This window comes from Dama dama, chromosome 12 (assembly GCF_033118175.1).
Source record: "Dama dama isolate Ldn47 chromosome 12, ASM3311817v1, whole genome shotgun sequence".
Lineage (NCBI taxonomy): Eukaryota > Metazoa > Chordata > Mammalia > Artiodactyla > Cervidae > Dama > Dama dama.
In genome coordinates, this window is record NC_083692.1 from 2933756 (window position 1) to 2953455 (window position 19700).

The following is a 19700-nucleotide window of genomic DNA, read 5'->3' on the forward strand; positions in this document are numbered from 1 at the left end:
CTGAAGCTCCAATACTTTGGCCACTTGATGCAGAGAGCTGACTCACTGGAAAAGACCCTGATGCTGGGAGGGATTGGGGGCAGGAGGAGAAGGGGACGACAGAGGATGAGATGGCTGGATGGCCGACTCAATGGACATGAGTTTGAGTAAACTCCAGGAGTTGGTGATGGACAGGGAGGCCTGGTGTGCTGCAGTCCATGGGGTCCAAGGAGTCAGACACGACTGAGCGACTGAACAACAACTTATGGTGTGGATGTGATGGCCTGCAACCATACTGAGCCCCGAGGACCAGAGCAACACCTTAGGAGAATAACAGAGCTGAAGAGGCTTGACTCCCTGTTGACATCACGCTGCCACCACACTAGCCCTGAAGTGTCTACATGCAGCACAGACCTCTTTTCCGGGACAGACCAAAACCCTGTGTGCTTTAACCACTGCTTTTTGGGTCTTCTAACTTGAGGGTGATATAGTCCCTTACCAGCTGTGTGTACTTGGGAAATTTAATTTGCTAACTTTCTCTGAACCTTACTTTCGCTAATGCAAAGAACTGTTGAAAGAATAAGGAGGTCATCAACTCTCCCCAGTCAGCCCCTGGACTCCATATCCTCCAGGAAATTTGTCTTAATTAGCTGAAGAGGGAGTGATAGTTGTTGTTTTAAGTTATCAGCTCCCAGACAGACGGTCCTCATCCATCATCCCACGAAACAGGACACCAGTAAGTCTCTGTGTGGCCAAAGCATGCCTTCGATACATTTGTTTTTACAGATGTTGGTATCAAGTCACAGGTTGTTAAATAAAAGAAACTAACCCTAAAATCTGAGTGCTGAAGAACTGATGCTTTTGAATCGTGGTGTTGGAGAAGACTCTTGAGAGTCCTTTGGACTGCAAGGAGAACAAACTAGTCAATCCTAAAGGAAATCACATTCATTGGAAGACTGATGTTGAAAAACCCTGCATGCAGCAATGAAGACGCAGGGCAGCAATCAATAATTTTTTTTAAAGTAAGGAAAATGGTAACTGTAGCATAAATTCAGTTTTCAAACTTTTAAGTCCCAAAGAAAGATCTCAAGATTCCACTGGGAATGGAAGTAGCTTATAGGAAACAGGAGGAAAACTGAAGGAAGGAGGGACCCCACAAATGAGCAAGACTGAATGAAAATCTACTTTGAGAGAAAAGAGATTTGACTAGACGTTTTCCCAAAGAAAACGTACAGATGCTCAACATTCCTAGCCATCAGTGAAATACAAATCAAAACTGCAATAAGATACCACCTCACACCTGTAAGAATGGCTGGTATCAAAGAGACGAGACAGAAGAAGCACTGTTAAGGGTGTGGAGCAAGGGAAGCCTTGGGTACCGTTAGGGCGGATGTAAGCTGGGGCAGCGACGGGAAAACAGGGGATAGCTCCTCGAAAAATTAGAAATAGAATTACCATATGAACCAGCAATTCCATTTCTGGACATTTACCCAGAAAATAAATGAAACATAACTTGAAAAAGGAAATGAAAGGAAATGAAAACATTAACTTGAAAAGATGTCTGCAACCCCATGTTCCCTGTAGTGTTACTTACAACAGCCAGGACTTGGAGACCACCTAAGGGTCCATCAGTGGATAAATGGATAAAGAAGTCTCGGTGTATATAATGGAATATTATTCACCCATTTTTTAAAAAGGACGTCCTTGGCTGTTCACTGGTTAAGACGCCATACTTAACTGTGACGCACGGGTCACAGATTTGATCCCTGGTCAGGGAACTAAGATCCCATATGACACATGACATGGCCAAAAAAAAGAAAGAAGGAAGGAAATGCCGCCATTGGGACAGCATGGATGGATCGAGAGTGACAGACAGATACTGTATGATGTCATTTATATACAGAATCTCTTAAAAAGAAAGAACAAACACCTGAACTCATAATACAGAGAAGCTGCCAAAGGCAGTGGGTGGGGTGCAGTGAAATGAACGAAAGGGATCAAAAGGTACAAAGTCCCAATCATAAAATAAATTAAGCCCTGAGGATGTTTAAAAAAGGAATGACAAATGAAGGACTATTGGATGATAAGAAAGACAGTGGGAGAAGAACAAAGAAGAACTGTTTAGGCCAATGCTTAAAAGCGGGTCCTTAATAAACATCTTCTGAAAACATTGTTAAAGACAGTTATCAGTGGAGAAAAGAATTAATGAGCTGGAAGATAAATGGAGGCTCAAACCCCAACTATGAAATTAAGCAAATAGATGAAAGCAATGCAAAAGTAGCTGAGAGACTTAAAAAATAAATAAATAAAAGGGATATCCAGCTGGAGAATAATAACCTCAAGACTGAAAAGTCAAAACAAACACCCCCTCCCCCCACCAGGAGTGTCTGAACGAACATTAAGAAAACACTTAGCTTCGTACACAGTGTTGTTGCCACACAACACCGCCCTTCTCTTCCGCCTTAATAAAGGAAACTTAATTGTGCTCATGTTAGCGACCAGCTCCCGTGCAGATGGCACCTGGGCAATCTGACACGACTCTGGCCGAGGAGAAGTAAACAGAAGCGGAGACTTCCAGGCACACTCCCTGCCGGGGACTGACTCGCCGGCACATGTTTTCTGCCTTTTCTCCTCTCTCTCCTCCTGCCTCGGAGGCAGGGGCAAGGCCCGGAGGTGCAGCAGCTATTTTGTGAGCACAACGACAGAGTTGCCGTCTAAGCCTGCCCGAGCAGGGCAGAAAGGCGGTGCTGGGACACTGGTGCCTCGCGGACCGTTCTCCCAAGGCTAAGATGCAGACCACTGAACTTCTTACCAGGCAAGACAAGCAAGCCTCTATGCGATGAGGCCGTTGTTATTGGGGTTTTCTGCTATGACGGCCCTACACAAGCTGCGGCTGATACTATATTTGTCATTCTCTTTTCCTTTTTAATATCTGAAACAGGGAAACAGTACCGCAGGCAACAGAAAGGAGCAATCCAACCTCAAGACTGAAGGGCTAATAAAAGCGGTTGCAAAATTAGACATGAGAAGCACGGAGTGCAAAGCACAGAAGAAGCAGGTGATGAAAGCCACTGTTTCCTTTCTTTCCTCACTCTTCCCTCAGTGCTAAATAGAACATCATTTTCAGACCATGTAGGAAAGTCCTTTCCTTGAAGGTTAATTATCTGGCCTTTACTTTCTGCTTGAAAGCAGAAGCGAGGCTTGAGAAAATGCAATGGTAATAAGTAAATTATTGATCAAAGCCCAAAGGTCCAGAGGCATGAAAAGAAGGAACAGAACTGAAATGAAGAAGAAAGTACAAATAAATAAAAGTGCTAGAAGTCACTACAGAGATAAGGGTGATGCAGCTGATGGGTCGTTATCAGTCATAAGATGTGACGATTCAAGGCAGGTTCGAAGGTGCAGAAATGTAATTTTAAAAAGTTTATTTTCTGTCCCAGAGAACAAGATACATTGAGGAGCTGGAGAGACAAGGGGGTTAGAGAAAATGGGGCTGAAACCAAAGATGCAAGACTCTATCGTTCAGAGAAAGAAGCCTCAGTTTTATAGAAAGACAGAAAAAAATGAAGGCAGAAATTGCTTTTTTATCCTCAGGTAACTTAGGTAAGATTTTATTCTGATTGCACTTAAAATGACAAAAAGGGTACCCAGTCTACTGTAATAGAAGGTATAGAATTGAAAAGTGAAAGGAAAATGAGAGAAAAAGATAATACAAATGAGACCAAATTTCAAATGTGCCAACTCCCCTAGAGAAATATTTTAAACTGTCAAAAATAAAAGTATAAAAATGTATTAAACTAAAAATTAAAATCACATTCAACCCCCAAATCCAACAATTTAAGGATGACTAAAGAAACTATTATACATTAATCAAACACATAAGATTCTTGGGACAGTGAATAGGAAACAATGTAAAAAGAAAGGGGAAGAAAATAATAGTAGAGACTTATGGATGACAACATGTATGCACAGTCAGTAGAATCAGAAGAGTCAGGAAAAGGTAACTGCCTCCAACTCGTTTTAGAGAGTAGAGGGTGTGCAAGGAGGCAGCGACCGTGTCAGAGTCACCTTCGTGGTGATCAAGCGTCCTGCACAAACAGGTACTTAAGGGAACTGCAAATATCAAGACGCTGCTGCTGATGGGGCTCCCTGGCGGTCCAGGGCTAAGACCCCACACTCTCACTGCAGGCGGCCTGGGTTTGACCCTGGCCGGGGAACTGGATCCCACAGGCTGCACTGAGGACCGGACCCTGCATGTCGCAAGTGAGGCCCAGGGCAGCCAAATACATACATACTTTTTTTAAAAAAACTAATCAACTTTAATACAGATAAAAGAAATTCTAAATATGATGAGATTAATTTTTACCTATTGGTACAACAACCTGCTCATGTTATAATGGTTATATGGAAAATGAGTATTAGTTGCTCAGTCATATCCAATTCTTTGCGACCCCGTGGACTGAAGCCCCCCAGGCTCCTCCGTCCATGGGATTCTCCAGGCAAGAATACTGGAGTGGGTTGCCATTTCCTCTTCTAGGGAATCTTCCTGACGCAGGGATTGAACCCTCATCTCCTGCACTGGCAAGCGAATTCTTTACCACTGAACCACTTGGGAAGCCCCTCTAGAATACACTACACAGGGGCTAATCATGAGCCACACCCAGGACCAACAGAGGGCACCAGCATAAATTATCTCTGTTTAGTTAAAATGAGTAAAACTGTTGTTGAAAATCTGGTCATCGACCTAGAGGCTTGGGATGAGGGGTTACTGAGGGAGGCTCAAGAGGGAGGAGATATATGTATAATGAAGACTGACTTGTGTTGTCGTACGGCAGAAATCAACACAACATTGTAAAGCAATTATTCTCCAATTAAAAATAAACTTTAAAAAAAAGAGAATCTGGTCACCTACTTCGGTCTACCACTGAGGTGGGGCGGGGTATCTCTCCAGACCCACACAAGCCCCAGTCACGCTCTCAGCCCAGAGCCAGCACGCCCCTGCACCCACAGAGTCGCTCTAGATGACTGCGCTCCTTGCCTCCTTATCCAGCAGCGGGCGCACGTCTCACCGCCTCTTCGTTCCAGCCCCTCGAGCAGCTACGTCCTAAAGCTCAGGGAGCGCCCACCTCGTCAGCAGCCTTCCAGCCTCCAGAGTTCTCAAAACTTAACACGGTTATGATTTACCACAAGGAAGAACCAACCCAAGTGTCTCTGAACAGAGGAATGCATAAACAAAATGTTCATGCACACAGTGGAATACTATTACTCAGCCACAAAAAGGAAAGAGATCGTGATGCATGCTACACCACGGCTGAACTCTGAAAACACTATACTTAGTGAAATAAGTCAGACAGAGAAGTACAAATTTAGTTGCCCTTACACAAGTGACCACCCAGTGGGTTCTAACTCAGCTGGTCTGGGGCTGGCCTGAGACTCTGCATTCCTAGCAAGGTCCAAGGTGATGCTGGTCCTGCTGATTCCGGGACCACTCTTCGAATAGCAAGAATCCTTGAGGGTGGTCTCACTTTCCAAGCCTAGCCCGGCTCCTGTCACACATGCCTTAAGCGCACTCCCTGTTCTGCCGGCTGAGAGCCATCCAGGGAAGCTTCTCAAAAGGCACCAGGGGCTCTGAAGGCAGGCCCCAAACCTGCGCTGAAACAGGCACCACCGTCCCCGCGGGGGAGTGCTTACAGATGGCGGCGCTTAGGAACAGCCAGTACAGAATCCAAGGCGTCCTCCCTGGACCCCACCGCTGGGAACCGGGTGCGGCCCTGCGCCACCCGGCACCTGGGCAAGAGCTTGTGCTGAGCTGGACCGTGCCCTGCGGCTCCGTGCCAGGCAGGGGCACAGGCTTCCCTCGCACGTTGATGGCGGAGACGCCGTGGAGAAGATTACTCATCACATTATCTCGTCCTTTTCATGACAAGTCTATAGAAGACATTGTTATTCACACTTAAGAAGAGGTGGGTGTTTTCTAAGCAGTCACTGAGTAAAAGCAATCATGTAATGGTTGTCCTTGCCTCTTTCAACAACTGGAAAACTGACAGCCGGCTCTGGGGCTCGTTTTTGGCAATTACATAGGTCCTCCTGACACATCTCTCTGTGTATCAACAATTTGCGGCTTAACTGTTCTATCCTACTTGTGTTTTCTCACCCCCTCCAAGTCTTAAATCCACTCGTATCCATTTCTAGAGCACTGGACACACATGTGTGGTAGGCGTCTGTGTGTTCATCAAGATCGAGCTTTACCCATTCTGGACTCACGGGAGAGGTGTGGTCCTCCAGGTCCTTGATGCGGACCTGAAACCCAATGAAACACACATGGGTGACCTGTCCCCAGCAGGCAGTGGCCGTTTAATTGCTGGTGCTTCACTCCAGCCCTTCCTAACCCTTCCCGAGCAGTCCTGGAGGCGTCATCTGATGAAGATCAGCCAGAAGCTAAAAGCCTGGAACACTGGGCCAAGCCAGGAGACAACTGTCCTGGGGAGGCCCCTCGCCCACAATGGGCTCTGGTGTGGGGGGGGTAAGACTTATTATATTAAGCTACTGAGAGTCCCTTGGACTGAAAGGAGATCCAACCAGTCCATCCTAAAGGAGATCAGTCCTGGGTGCTCATTGGAAGGACTGACGTTGAAGCTGAAGCTCCAGTACTTTGGCCACCTGATGCAAAGAACCTGACTCATCTGAAAAGACCCCAATGCTGGGAAAGATTGAGGGTGGGAGGAGAAGGGGACGGCAGAGGATGAGATGGTTGGATGGCATCACCGACTCAATGGACACGGGTTTGGGTAGACTCCGGGAGTTGGTGATGGACAGGGAGGCCTGGCGTGCTGCGATTCATGGGGTCGCAAAGAGTCGGACACGACTGAGCGACTGAACTGAACTGAACTGAGATTATGGAGTAGTCCAAGGCTTTAAGCCTACCCTGACCGTATCAATTTGCAAATGATCTCATATCCTTTGTGGACAAAAGCTGAGTTATAAATACACAGGCAAACACAGAAACAAACGCCTCACAATCTTTGCACGCCTGCTTGGGTGGAAAGGCCGCTTACAGAGGCTCACTTACAGGCCACAAGGTCAGTCTACTCCGACTGCACTTCAAACTCATTCTTGCTGCAGGTCTGCTCACCAGCCTCTTTCAGAACCAACATCTCTGAGATGTGTTTAATATTCTGCTCTGACTTTCCACACCGTGGTAAAACATACATAGTATTTGTCATTTTACCCGTTCATACGTGCACAACTCAGTGGTATTAAACGTGTTCACCCTGTTATGTAACTATCTCCACTATATATATGCAGCCAAAACTTTTTTTATTATCCCCCACAAAAGTCCCATTAAATAAGCCTCCCTTTCTTCCCTCAGCTCCTGGCGGTCTCTATTCTACTTTTCATCCCTATGAAAAGTGCCTATCCTAGGCACCTCACATAAGTGGAACTGTACTTGTCCGTCTGTGTCTGGTGTATTTCACTCAGTGTGTTTCCAAGGTCCATCCAGGTTGCAGCATACATCACAACCTCATTCCTTCTTATAGCTGAATAACACTCCGTCGTAGGCGTGCACATTTTTAACCCATTCATCTGATGCTAGACTCTTGGGCTGGTGCTTTAGGCTCCTGTGAACAGTGCTACAGTGAACACTGGTGTGCAAAGACAGGCAGACCTCCTTCCCCTGCACTTTGCTTGACTCTGCTTCACGGCTACTGGGTGTTTTCCAAACTGCAGGTTTGTGACAACCCTGTGACCAGGAAGTCTACAGATGCCGTTTCCCCAGCAGCATTCGCTCACTTCAGGCCTCTGTGCTGCATTTTGGTAATTCGTGCGGTGTTTCACACTTTTTCTTTATTGTTACATTTGCTCTGGTGGGCTGTGGTCAGTAGACCTTGTTACGACTGTAAGAAGCCTGACTCCCTGAAGGCCCAGGTGATGGTTAGCATTTTTTCGCTATAAGGCATTTTTAAATTAAGGCATGTACTTTTTTTTAGACATAATGCTTTGCACACTTAATAGACCACAGTACAGTGTAATCACAAATTTCACACGCACGAGGGAGGCAGAAGGTCGCTTTATTGCGACACTCGCTTTACTGCAGTGGTCTGGAACCGGACTCATGATGTCTCTGAGGGTTTCCTGTATCTGTTTGAGTTTCTGCTTTCAATTCTTTTAGCGGAATTTCACGTGAAGTTCTATGTTTAAGCTTTTGAGAAACTGTAAAATTGTCTTTCACTCTGCTCTTTTTTTGTATGGTTAACACCTTCATAATACACATTTATGAACATCTGCACAATTTCAAACAAATACTTAACTTGTGATCAGTGTTTCCCTCTATGTAACTTTCAGAAAAATTCACTGCTCTGACTTCTAAATCAAACGTCTCAATTAGGGACTTCCCTGGTGGTCCAGTGGTTGGGCCTTCGCCTTCCAATGCAGGGGGTTGCGGGTTGGATCCCTTGTCAGGGAGTTACGATCCCACATGCCTCAGGGCCAAGAAGCCAAACATAAAACAGAGGCAATATTGTCACAAATTCAATAAAAACCTTAAAATGGTCCATATCAGAAAAAATTTCTTAAAAAGGTCTCAGACAACAGTTGCATGAAACCCTCAATTGCATTTTCCAGGAAAATACTGTTTATGAGCATCATCCGTGGTCCCATGAAATGTTTCCCAAATGAAATGCCAAGGGGGAAACATTTTTGAGGATTGTTGATGTTTTCCAGTCGCTCAGTTGTGTCCGACTCTTTGCGACTCCATGGACTGCAGCACGCCAGGCCTCCCTGTCCATCACCAACTCCCGGAGTTACTCAAACTCGTGTCCATTGAGTCGGTGATGCCATCCAACCATCTCATTCTCTGCCATCCCCTTCTCCTACCCGAAATCTTTCCCAGCATCAGGGTCTTTTCCAATGAGTTGGCTCCTCACATCAGGTGGCCAAAGTACTGGAGCTTCAGCTTCAGCATCATATTGGGATTGCATACTGGGAAAAGGTTAATGCTTCCTTTTTCTCGTCAGAATTCCAGTGTGGGTTATGACCCTGCCATATACACGCAGCCACATCTGAAGCTTGAACAGTCATTGGTGACACTCAGTCACACCCCTGGGATCTCCTTTAACGAGTTCTGGGCGCAATGGCCTGATTTCAAATGGCCAGTGCCTGCATCTCATCAGAAGGCTACTCTTGGGCTGTCCAGGAAAAGTCAGTCCAGAGGTATCAGGGAATTATTTTTTTGTGCTTCCCCGAATCTTCTAAGCAGTTTTTGACCAGTTTCTGACGGGCAGGGGTGTTATAAATACCCCAGCTCCCTTACCTGGAGTAAGTCTGGTTCCTCAGCTTTGCATTGTTCTCCTCTGCTTCCAACCTGGGATTGAGAATCAGTTGCCCGCTCTGGTTTCTGCCTAATAGCATGCCCTGCATTGACAGACTTCCCTTTCCTGTATCGGTTCCTCCTTCACCTCCCTGTATCCCTTGAATCTGCCAGGAAACTGCTTGCACTCAGATTCTTTGCTTAGAGTCTACATTCGAGGGAACTTAAGCTAAGACGGAGCTCCCCTCTGGCAATTTCTTCGATACAGCTGCTTTCCATATTTCTGTTATTTTTTCCTAGTTCTGAAGTTTACTTACATTTTATGATTATTCTACCATACGCTTTCTTGTTATCGTTACCTCAACATCTTTGCATAGTAAAGCATAGTGGCACTAATTTTTAGAAGAAAAAAACCATCATGTAATACAGTTAAAACACATGATATAAGACATACAGAAGGCTAACAAACACATGAAAAGATGCTCAACATCACTCATTATCAGAGAAATGCAATCAAAACCACAATGAGGTACCATTACATGCCAGTCAGGATGGCTGCTATCCAAAAGTCTACAAGCAATAAATGCTGGAGAGGGTGTGGAGAAAAGGGAACCCTCTTACACTGTCTGTGGGAATGCAAACTAGTACAGCTGCTATGGAGAACAGTGTGGAGATTCCTTAAAAAACTGGAAATAGAACTGCCATATGACCCAGCAATCCCACTTCTGGGCATACACACTGAGGAAACCAGATCTGAAAGAGACATATGTACCCCAATGTTCATCGCAGCACTGTCTGTAATAGCCAGGGCATGGAAGCAACCTAGATGCCCGTCAGCAGATGAATGGATAAGGAAGCTGTGGTACATATACACCATGGAATATTACTCAGCCATTAAAAAGAATTCATTTGAATCAGTTCTAATGAGATGGATGAAGCTGGAGCCTATTAGACAGAGTGAAGTAAGTCAGAAAGATAAAGACCAATACAGTATACTAATGCATATATATGGAATTTAGAAAGATGGTAACGATAACCCTATATGCAAGATAGAAAAAGAGACACAGATGTACAGAACAGACTTTTGGACTCTGTGGGAGAAGGTGAGGGTGGGATGTTCTGAGAGAACAGCATTAAAACAAGTATACTATCAAGGGTGAAACAGATCACCAGCCCAGGTTGGATGCATGAGACGGGTGCTCAGGGCTGGTGCACTGGGAAGACCCAGAGGGATGGGGTGGGGAGGGAGGTGGGAGGGGGGACCGGGATGGGGAACACATGTAAATCCATGGCTGATTCATGTCAATGTGTGGCAAAAACCACTACAATATTGTAAAGTAATTAGCCACCAACTAATAAAAATAGTTGGGAAAAAAAACACATGATATAAATGGTTTATAGAATATGATCCAAATTTAGAAAAATATGTATGTACATGTGTGTCCATGGGGAACAAAGAACAGAAAATAATATTCAATACTTTGTGATAACCTGTAAGGGGAAAGAATCTGAAAAAAACAGGTGCTGTGTATGTATAACTGAATCACCCTGTGGTGCATCTAAACTGTCAATCAACTAGACTTCAGTTAAAAAATGTAACGTATCAAAATGTCAACAGTGGTTAATTTTAAGTGATGTCATTACAGATGGTTTTTTTCTTCTTTACAAAGAACATGAAGCTTCAGTTTCCTCATCTATAAAATAGGGATAATCACACTTACCATATGAATCATGTTGATTGAAACTGTGATTAATTTATGCAACTAGCTGCATTACATCCTCACATAACAATCACAGTGCATGCCTAATGATGTACCCCAATAAAGGACAGCAAGTACCGAGTCACTCCATCAGCAATTAATGAAACAATTTAAGGAAACGTGAGATACGAGAGAGGAAAAATAAACCCATACTTACACAGTGCTTCGTACTTTTTAAAGAACAGTTAATTACACGAGCTCATTATCCCTTATAAGAACCCTTCAGAGGGGCAGGCTTTGGGGCAGGGTGTGGGAGGGAGACAGGACTAATATTTACTCAACGGCTACAGCGTGCCAGATACCAGCGTGGGCACCTACAGGTGCGACCCCGTGGACTGCAGCACGCCAGGCTCCTCTGTCCACGGGAGTCTCCAGGCCAGAACACTGGAGTGGGTTATGCAGGAGATGTAAGACATGCAGGTTCCATCCCTGGGTCGGGAAGATCCCCTGGAGGAGGGCATGGCTACCCACTCCAATGTTCTTGCCTGGAGACTCCCGTGGACAGAGGAGCCTGGTGGGCCACAGTCCATGCAGTCTGGGCTCCGGACGCTAAGAGACCGGCCCGTCACAGGCAGGGTGGGGAGCCCCGACTCCACGCTCGGTCCAGGCTTCCTTCTGTCCCTCGGGCTACAGTGCTCCATCTGCGCCCCAGGTGAGCTCACATGCCCACCCATCCACGATGCCCGAGGTTCCCTGGCATTGGTGTTCACCAGTCTACACACGCATTTGCTCCTTCTGACCTCTGTGTCCATGGGAAGCACAGATGGGGGGGGCTTGTGGAGAGGGTGGGGAGGACTTAAATCTCCCACCGACTGGGTGTCAGTCACTCCGTTGAGACCAACTCTTCCTGACCGCATGGACTGTGGCCCACCAGGCTCCTCTGTCCACGGGAGTCTCCAGGCAAGAACATTGGAGTGGGTAGCCATGCCCTCCTCCAGGGGATCTTCCCGACACAGGGATGGAACCTGCATGTCTTACATCTCCTGCATAACCCACTCCAGTGTTCTGGCCTGGAGACTCCCGTGGACAGAGGAGCCTGGCGTGCTGCAGTCCACGGGGTCGCACGCGTGGACTGAAGTGACTGCGTGCACGGACTTCTGGCGGAGCCCACGGGTCTGTAACCACACCAGCCCCGTCCACCTGGTGTCCTGCTCACCGGCTGAGGCCCTGGGCTTCTGGGCGAACCCAGGCAGTCCTTCCTGACGACCCAGGCCCGAAGCTGATCTCTGCTACACTCGGTGCTCCTCCTCCTGGCAGAATGTCTGCCTAAGACGACCCTGAGTGTGAGCGTCAGGGAAGTTCACCGTGTCACCCGCCTCGTGGACAAGCTCTCCGGCAGCTCGGGGTCACAGCGGCAGGACACCCCCGGGCTCCTGCCAGCCCTGCTGGCGCTCCTGGGGTTCCAGCAGCCAGCCCTGTGCCACTCCGCTTCTGGGAAGCCTTTCAAAGCCCCTCCTCCACTCCAGCCCTCGGCTTTCTTTAGAATTTGTGCAGCATCTTCCCCCAAACCCCTTCTCACTCATTGCATTCAAGGGTGAGCAAGCCCTAGGAGTGCAAAGACCCCCAATCTTTTTCCTTCAGCTGGTAATAAAGGCAGAACAGATGGCAGCCATGTGACACTCTCGCTCAGAAACTCTCACTAGCTCCCAACTGACTCTCGATCAGCTCCAGCTCTGCAGGAGAGCTCCCTCCCTCACTCCATCAGCCAGAAGACCTTCCTAGCTCTCCTTCCACCACTCCATCAAGACCAGGCAGCTCCCTGGGCCCGGAGAGCAACTCTCTCCTCTTCCAGAGTGTGAAGCGCTTCTGTCTCCAGACCCCAATCAGGTCAGCGCTAACTGGTTCAGCCTGTAGGCCCCTTCTGCAGACCCCCACCAGCTTCCGCCTGGTAGAAAACAATTTTCATCTTCCATTAGCACTTTTGCCTCCTTACCTCCAAACTCATATTTAACCTATTTTCTCTTTGTGAAGTAGGAAGTCATGGTCAGTCTTTTTAAAATGTGTCTCCCCCTCAGACCAGTGCTTTATGCAAGGTACTAACTCATTTCACACTCCAGTATTCTCACCTGGAGAAACCCACGGACAGAGCAGCCTGTAGGCTACAGTCCCTGGGGTTGCAGTGTCGGACACGACTGAGTGACTTCTCTTGGACCGCAAGGAGATCCAAGCAGTCCATCCTAAAGAAAATCAGTCCTGAATATTCATTGGAAGAACTGATGCTGAAGCTGAAACTCCAATACTCTGGCCACCTGATGCGAGGAACTGATTAATTTGAAAAGACCCTGATGCTGGGAAAGATTGAGGGCAGGAGGAGAAGGGGACGACTGAGGATGAGATGCTTGGATGGCATCACCGACTCAATGGACATGAGTTTGAGAAAACTCCCGGAGTTGGTGATGGACAGGGAGGCCTGGCGTGCTGCAATCCATAGGGTTGCAAAGAGTATGACATGACTGAGCTGAATTCATTTAATAAATGTAGGTTCTAGTCCCCATCTGTAAGCGTTCTCCTTAGTATTCTATGCACTCAAGCTCAGCCTCCTTAACTAGACTGAACATCTCCCAGAACAGAGCGTCTCCAACTTGAGCGTTCAACCCCCTGCGGATTTTCTGAACCCGCAGATTCTGACTCCAGGGGTCCAGGAGGGGCTGGGACCGCGTTTAGAACAAGCTCCGGGTGGCTCTGCCGCTGGTCCGCGGACCTCGCCGCAAACAGCAAGGAGGCCCCGTCACCTGTTGGTTCCTCAGGGGGTCCCACCTGCGCCGCCCGGCCGGGCGCTGGGATAGCGGGGCTGGGAAGCGCGGGGGCCGCCCTTGGAAGCGCCCGGCCCGCCCGCCGCCCCCCGCGGGGCGCACTCACCGATGGTGGACACAACGGTGCCCACGAAGTAGAAGGCGCCCGGGAAGTCCCAGCGAGGGCGCGCGCCGTCCACGCGGACGCCGGCGGCCGCGGCCTCCTCGAAGTGGCGGAGGAAGCCGCGCAGCGCGTCGCGGCTCAGGTTGTGGCGGCGGCCGAAGCCGGCCAGGCGCTCCTCCCAGCGCTGCCGGGCTTGGCGCTCGTGCGGCCGCTCCAGCGCCGAGAAGACGGCGGCGCCGCCCAGCAGGTAGAGCGCTAGGAGCGCGCCGAGCAGCAGGAAGCGCGCGTTGTCTTCGTTCGCGCGGCCCGGCCCGCAGCCGCCGCCGCAGCCCCGGCCGGCCATGGCCGGGCCCCGGGCCGACCGTCGCCGGGGCTCCCCGGGAGGTAGGGGCGCGGCCGCGCGCTCAGCCCGCCCCGGGCCGCGCGGCTGCCGCCTCGCTCATCGCCTCCGGCCGCGCGGCTCCCGGGGCCGCCGCGTGGACAGCGCTAGCTGCCACGTCCGCCCTGACGCGCGGTTTCAAATCCGCTTTTTGGTCCGCCGCCGCCCCCGCCCTCCCGGGGCTGAGCCCGCTTCTGCCCGGCCCGAGGGTGCTGCGCCGCCGTGCCCCTTGGCGCCCGGCCCCGCTCAGGGTACGGGGGGGGGGCGTGGGGGCGTCCTCAGGACAAGCCCCGGACCCGCCCCCAGAAACGGGGTCTGCGGGCCTCGCGGGCTGACGGGGAGCGGGGTCCCACGTCCCCGGCGCCTCGACCGTCGCTTCTCGGGCCGCCGACGGCTGGCACGCGGGGCCTCGGTCCGCTGGCGCTGCAAGTGCCTCCCCGCTGGGTCCGCGGTGCGGCCTCGTCCTGGCCTCGGCGTCGCGCGGGGCCTCGGGCCTCTCGCGTCACCGGCCGGTGGCCGGGGCTCAGGGGCTGGGTGGAGCCGGTCCCCGGGGGGCGCACGCACAGAGCGGTCGTGCCAAGCGTGCTTCTCCGCCTGCGACCTCCGCGCGCCGCGCGGCAGCCGGCGGCCGGGCTGGTTGGAGGAGGAGACCAGAAAGGGAGGCTGGGGCGAGGCGGCGAGGAGGTTAGGGGCCCTTCCCGCAGGAAGCTTCCCTCGCCGTGTCCGCACTGGGCGCCCTTGGCCCCCGGACCCTGCCTGGGGGCGCCCACTTGTCCTGCCCGCCCGCTGCTAACGAGCGCCACGCGCCAGCCCCAGCTCCTGGACAGGCTGCGGAGGACCGGGGTCTGGAGGGGCGCGCGGCCGCGAGACAATGACCTGGGAGAGTTCCAGCTCCGGGGCTCGGGCTTGGCCGCCTCGGCAGGCTCGAGAGACCCGACAGGGCTCGACTCGGAGAGCGCCATCCCCACCCGAGGCCGACCGGCCACCGGCGCGCCCGCGAGCCTCCCAGGGCCCCGCCCCGAGAGCCCGCCTTGCAGGGGGCGCTGGCGCCGCGCTCGCGTCCCGCCTCTCGAGCAGTGCCCGCTCCGGCCAGACCTCCCTCCGGGTCCTCGGCGCGCCCCGCCCGGCCGGCCCGCGCGCTCAGCGCTGCAACAGGTGGAGCCGCGGGGGCGACACCCCGGTCCTCCGCCCCCGGCCGCGCGAAGCCGCCCCAGCGCCAGCGCCCACCTGCTGAACTCGGCCCCGCGGCTGGGCCGCGGACCGGAGAGGGGAGCCGGAGGCGGGGTCAGCCTCACCGGCCCGTGCGGGCCCTCCGGGGCCGGAAGAGGGCGCTCCGTCCCCTCCAGACGCGGCTCGCCCCCACCCGCGCTCCCGGCCCCACCGGAATCACCCGCCCTGGCCTGCAGGGGTGAAGGCGGACCCGGAGGAAAAGACGCGTGGGCATCTTCCACTGAACGAGAATTTTCTCGCCTCCTGAGAGTGGCCCCGGGCTCAGGGCCCACCCACCGATCCTGCCAGGAGCAGAGAATTAAAGCACACGCACTTCAGGTGCCCGTCCCCTGCCACTCGAAGTCCTGATGCCGCCAGTGTTCCTCTCCAGTTTCTCTCCGTTATCCACCCCCGGATGCCCTGCTTTTATCTAGCCTCTTGGGAGCAAGGGCTTTAGAGGACAACTCTTACAGGAGGAGCATGTGTGTTCACCCAGGGCGAGTCCTGCGATGAGTGATGAGTCCCCCACCCCAACGGCGAAAGAATGTTACTGTGAATTGCCTTGTACTCAACGAACATTTTACTATACGTGCTTTCTTACATATGTCCGTCCCTCTTTCCATCCAACTCAACCCGTTTGGATTCATTTCAAAGTTAAGTGGCAGACATTGGTGCACTCCTCCTCCCAGCCCCCACTCTGCACCTCTCCTGCATTCTACTTCCGAGAGCTCAGTGTTGTTCAGTCACTCAGTCGTGTCTGACTTCTGTTGAGACCCCGTGGACTGTAACCCACCAGGCTCCTCCGTCCATGGGATTTTCCAGGCAAGAATACTGGAGTGGGCTGCCATTTCCTTCTCCAGAGGACCTTCCCGACCAGGGATCGAACCCCTGCATTGCAGGCAGATTCTTTACCACTGAGCCACCTGGGAAGCCGGTAGAGATCAATACAACCCTACTTACTTACAGATACTGTTCTTTGGGAATAAAATTTACATACTATGATATGCACAAATCTTAAGTGTGCCATTAAATGAGTTCTGGCAAATGCATTCACTGTCGCAAATTAAACACCTATCTATCCAACCTATTCACCAAATATCCCAGGTCCCTTCCCAGCAAGTTCCCAACCACATTCCTACAGAGGAAATCAGTGTTCTGAATTTTTCTGCCATCAACTTGTTTTCCCTTTGTAGAAATTAGTTTTGCTTGTTCTAGATCTTCATATAAATGGATTCATAGTTATGTATTCTTTTGTGTAAAGCACTGTATTTCTGAGATCTAGCCACATTATATATCTTACTAATCTGTCCCTTTTTATTGCTTGAATATTCATTCTCTCCTTACTGATAGAAACCAGGATTATTAAAAGTGCTTGGCATCCACCAGGGTATGACTCTCCTCTGCTGAAATTCTTCTGATGTTTTCTAAGACCCTTTTAATTTACACAAATACCTAGTGACCTGACCTCAATTTATCTATTTCACTCCCCTTCCTGAGTTCCTGATTTTCCTTGAACACATCACCTCAGGGTCTTTGCACATGCTTCCTCTCTACTTGCCAAGTTTCCCTCGAATTCCGTATGGATTTGGATTTCTTCCTCATCTCCTCAGGCCCTTCTTCATTGCCACCTTATTATTACGTCTTCTCTGATTACAATATTAGAAAGAAAGTGCATCAAGACTGAGCAGGGAATTTTGTCCTCCTGCTTTGCTGTATCCCCCCCCCCCCCCATACTATTGCCACTATCTGTTATCTGTTTGGCTTTCCTGATAGCTCAGTTGGTAAAGAATCCACCTGCAATGCAGGAGACCCCAGTTCGGTTCCTGGGTCAGGAAGATCTGCTGGAGAAGGGATAGACTACCCACTCCACTATTCTTGGGCTTCCCTGGTGGCTCAGCTGGCAAAGAATTCGCCTGCAATTCGGGAGACCTGGGTATGATCCCTGGGCTGGGAAGATCCCCTGGAGAAGGGAAGGGCTAACCACTCCAGTATTCTGGCCTGGAGAAGTCCATGGACTGTAGAGTCCATGGGGTTGCAATATTTGTTGATTTGCTGAATTATCCCTATATGCAATTAAAAAATCAGTGGACTACCAAAAGGAAGATAAAAAGATGGTTGTCGTCATAAAACTGTCAGGTGCATTCCTGCACAAGTGTTTGTGGGTGTATGTTTCCACATCTCTTGAGTAAATACCTAGGAGTGGAACTGCTGGGTCATAGTTCAGTTCAGTTCAGTCGCTCAGTTGTGTCTGACTCTGACTATCGTGGCGGTGTTTAATTTTATGAGAAACTAACTTTTATCCAAAGTAGCTGCACCAATTGACAAGGTAAAGTTCTGGATGTCCGATATCCTTGTGAACATTTGGCCGTATCAGTCATTTTAATTTTAAATATACTGGTGGGTGTGTACTGGTATCTCACTGTAGTGTAATTTGCGTTTCCCTGATGATTAATGTGGCTTTCCCAATGACTGAGCAGTCAAGAATCTGCCTGCAGTGCAGGAGATGAGGGTTTGATCCCTGGGTTGGGAAGAGTTCCTGGAGGAGAAAATGGCAATCCAGTGCAGGATTCTTGCCTGGGAAATCCCATGGACAGAGGAGCCTGTTGGGCTACAGTCCATGGGGTTGCAAAGAGTCGGACGGGACTGAACACCTGCGTTGACTACTGTGCTAGTTGGCCATTTGCACTGATACAAGCAGGGCCCTGAGGGGCTCCCGGGCACAAAGCCTGTCTCTGCCCCTCACTATTCCTTGGATTACAAGAAACAGCCTTCATTCAGCATCCTGGACCTTCCCTGAGCTCCGCTGGGCAGATTCAAGCAGTTGTTAATTAGGGAAGGGCGGGGATGTGAGACCAGGAAGAAACAAACAGTCAAGGGCAGCCTTGGGGCAAGGTCCTGTTTCCCCCACAATGGATACACACACACACACACACACACACACACACACACTACCTGTAACCGATTCTGCAGAGCAAGGTCCTGTTTCCCCCACAATGGATACACACACACACACACACACACACACACACCTGTAACCGATTCTGCAGAGCAAGGTCCTGTTTCCCCCGCAATGGATACACACACACACACACACACACACACACACATACACACACACACACACTACCTGTAACCGATTCTGCAGAGCAAGGTCCTGTTTCCCCCACAATGGATACACACACACACACACACACACACACACACACACAATACCTGTAACCGATTCTGCAGAGCAAGGTCCTGTTTCCCCCACAATGGATACACACACACACACACACACACACACACACACACACAATACCTGTAACCGATTCTGCAGAGCAAGGTCCTGTTTCCCCCACAATGGATACACACACACACACACACACACACACACACACACACAATACCTGTAACCGATTCTGCAGAGCAAGGTCCTGTTTCCCCCACAATGGATACACACACACACACACCTGTAACCGATTCTGCAGAGCAAGGTCCTGTTTCCCCCGCAATGGATACACACACACACACACACACTACCTGTAACCGATTCTGCAGAGCAAGGTCCTGTTTCCCCCACAATGGATACACACACACACACACACACACACACACAATACCTGTAACCGATTCTGCAGAGCAAGGTCCTGTTTCCCCCACAATGGATACACACACACACACACACACACACACACACACACACACACAATACCTGTAACCGATTCTGCAGACACTGAAACCCCTCCAGGTGGGAAAACTTAATGATTGATGATGATAGGCCACCCACAAGCATGTAGACCCATACCAGTTGGACATGAAAGTTGCTGATGCTGACTCCTACTTAAACTTCAGTTCAGTCCAGTGGCTCAGTCATGTCTGACTCTTTGTGACTCCATGGACTGCAGCACATCAGGCCTCCCTGTCCTTCACCAACTCCTGGGGTTTACTCAAGCTCATGTCCATCGAGTCAGTGATGCCATCCAACCATCTCATCCTCTGTCATCCCCTTCTCCTCCTGCCCTCAATCTTTCCCAGCATCAGTGTCTTTTCAAATGAGTTAGTTCTGCATCAGGAAGCCAAAGTAGTGGAGCTTCAGCATCAGTCCTTCCAATGAATATTCAGGACTGATCTCCTTTAGGATGGACTGGTTAGATCTCCTTGCTGTCCAAGGGACTCTCAAGAGTCTTCTCCAACACCACAGTTCAAAAGCGTCAATTCTTCGGTGCTC

At 50.3% G+C, this 19700-nt stretch overlaps 1 protein-coding gene across 1 annotated transcript in view; it reads right to left on the minus strand.

The window, feature by feature from the left end:
* Positions 1 to 14245, minus strand: part of KCNK13 (potassium two pore domain channel subfamily K member 13) — a 103160-nt gene extending 88915 nt beyond the window's left edge. The window contains exon 1 of the mRNA XM_061156433.1: positions 13906 to 14245. Within this exon, the coding sequence (XP_061012416.1) occupies positions 13906 to 14245 (340 nt within the window). The remainder of the gene's footprint in view (positions 1 to 13905) is intronic.
* Positions 14246 to 19700: the final 5455 nt, after the last annotated feature.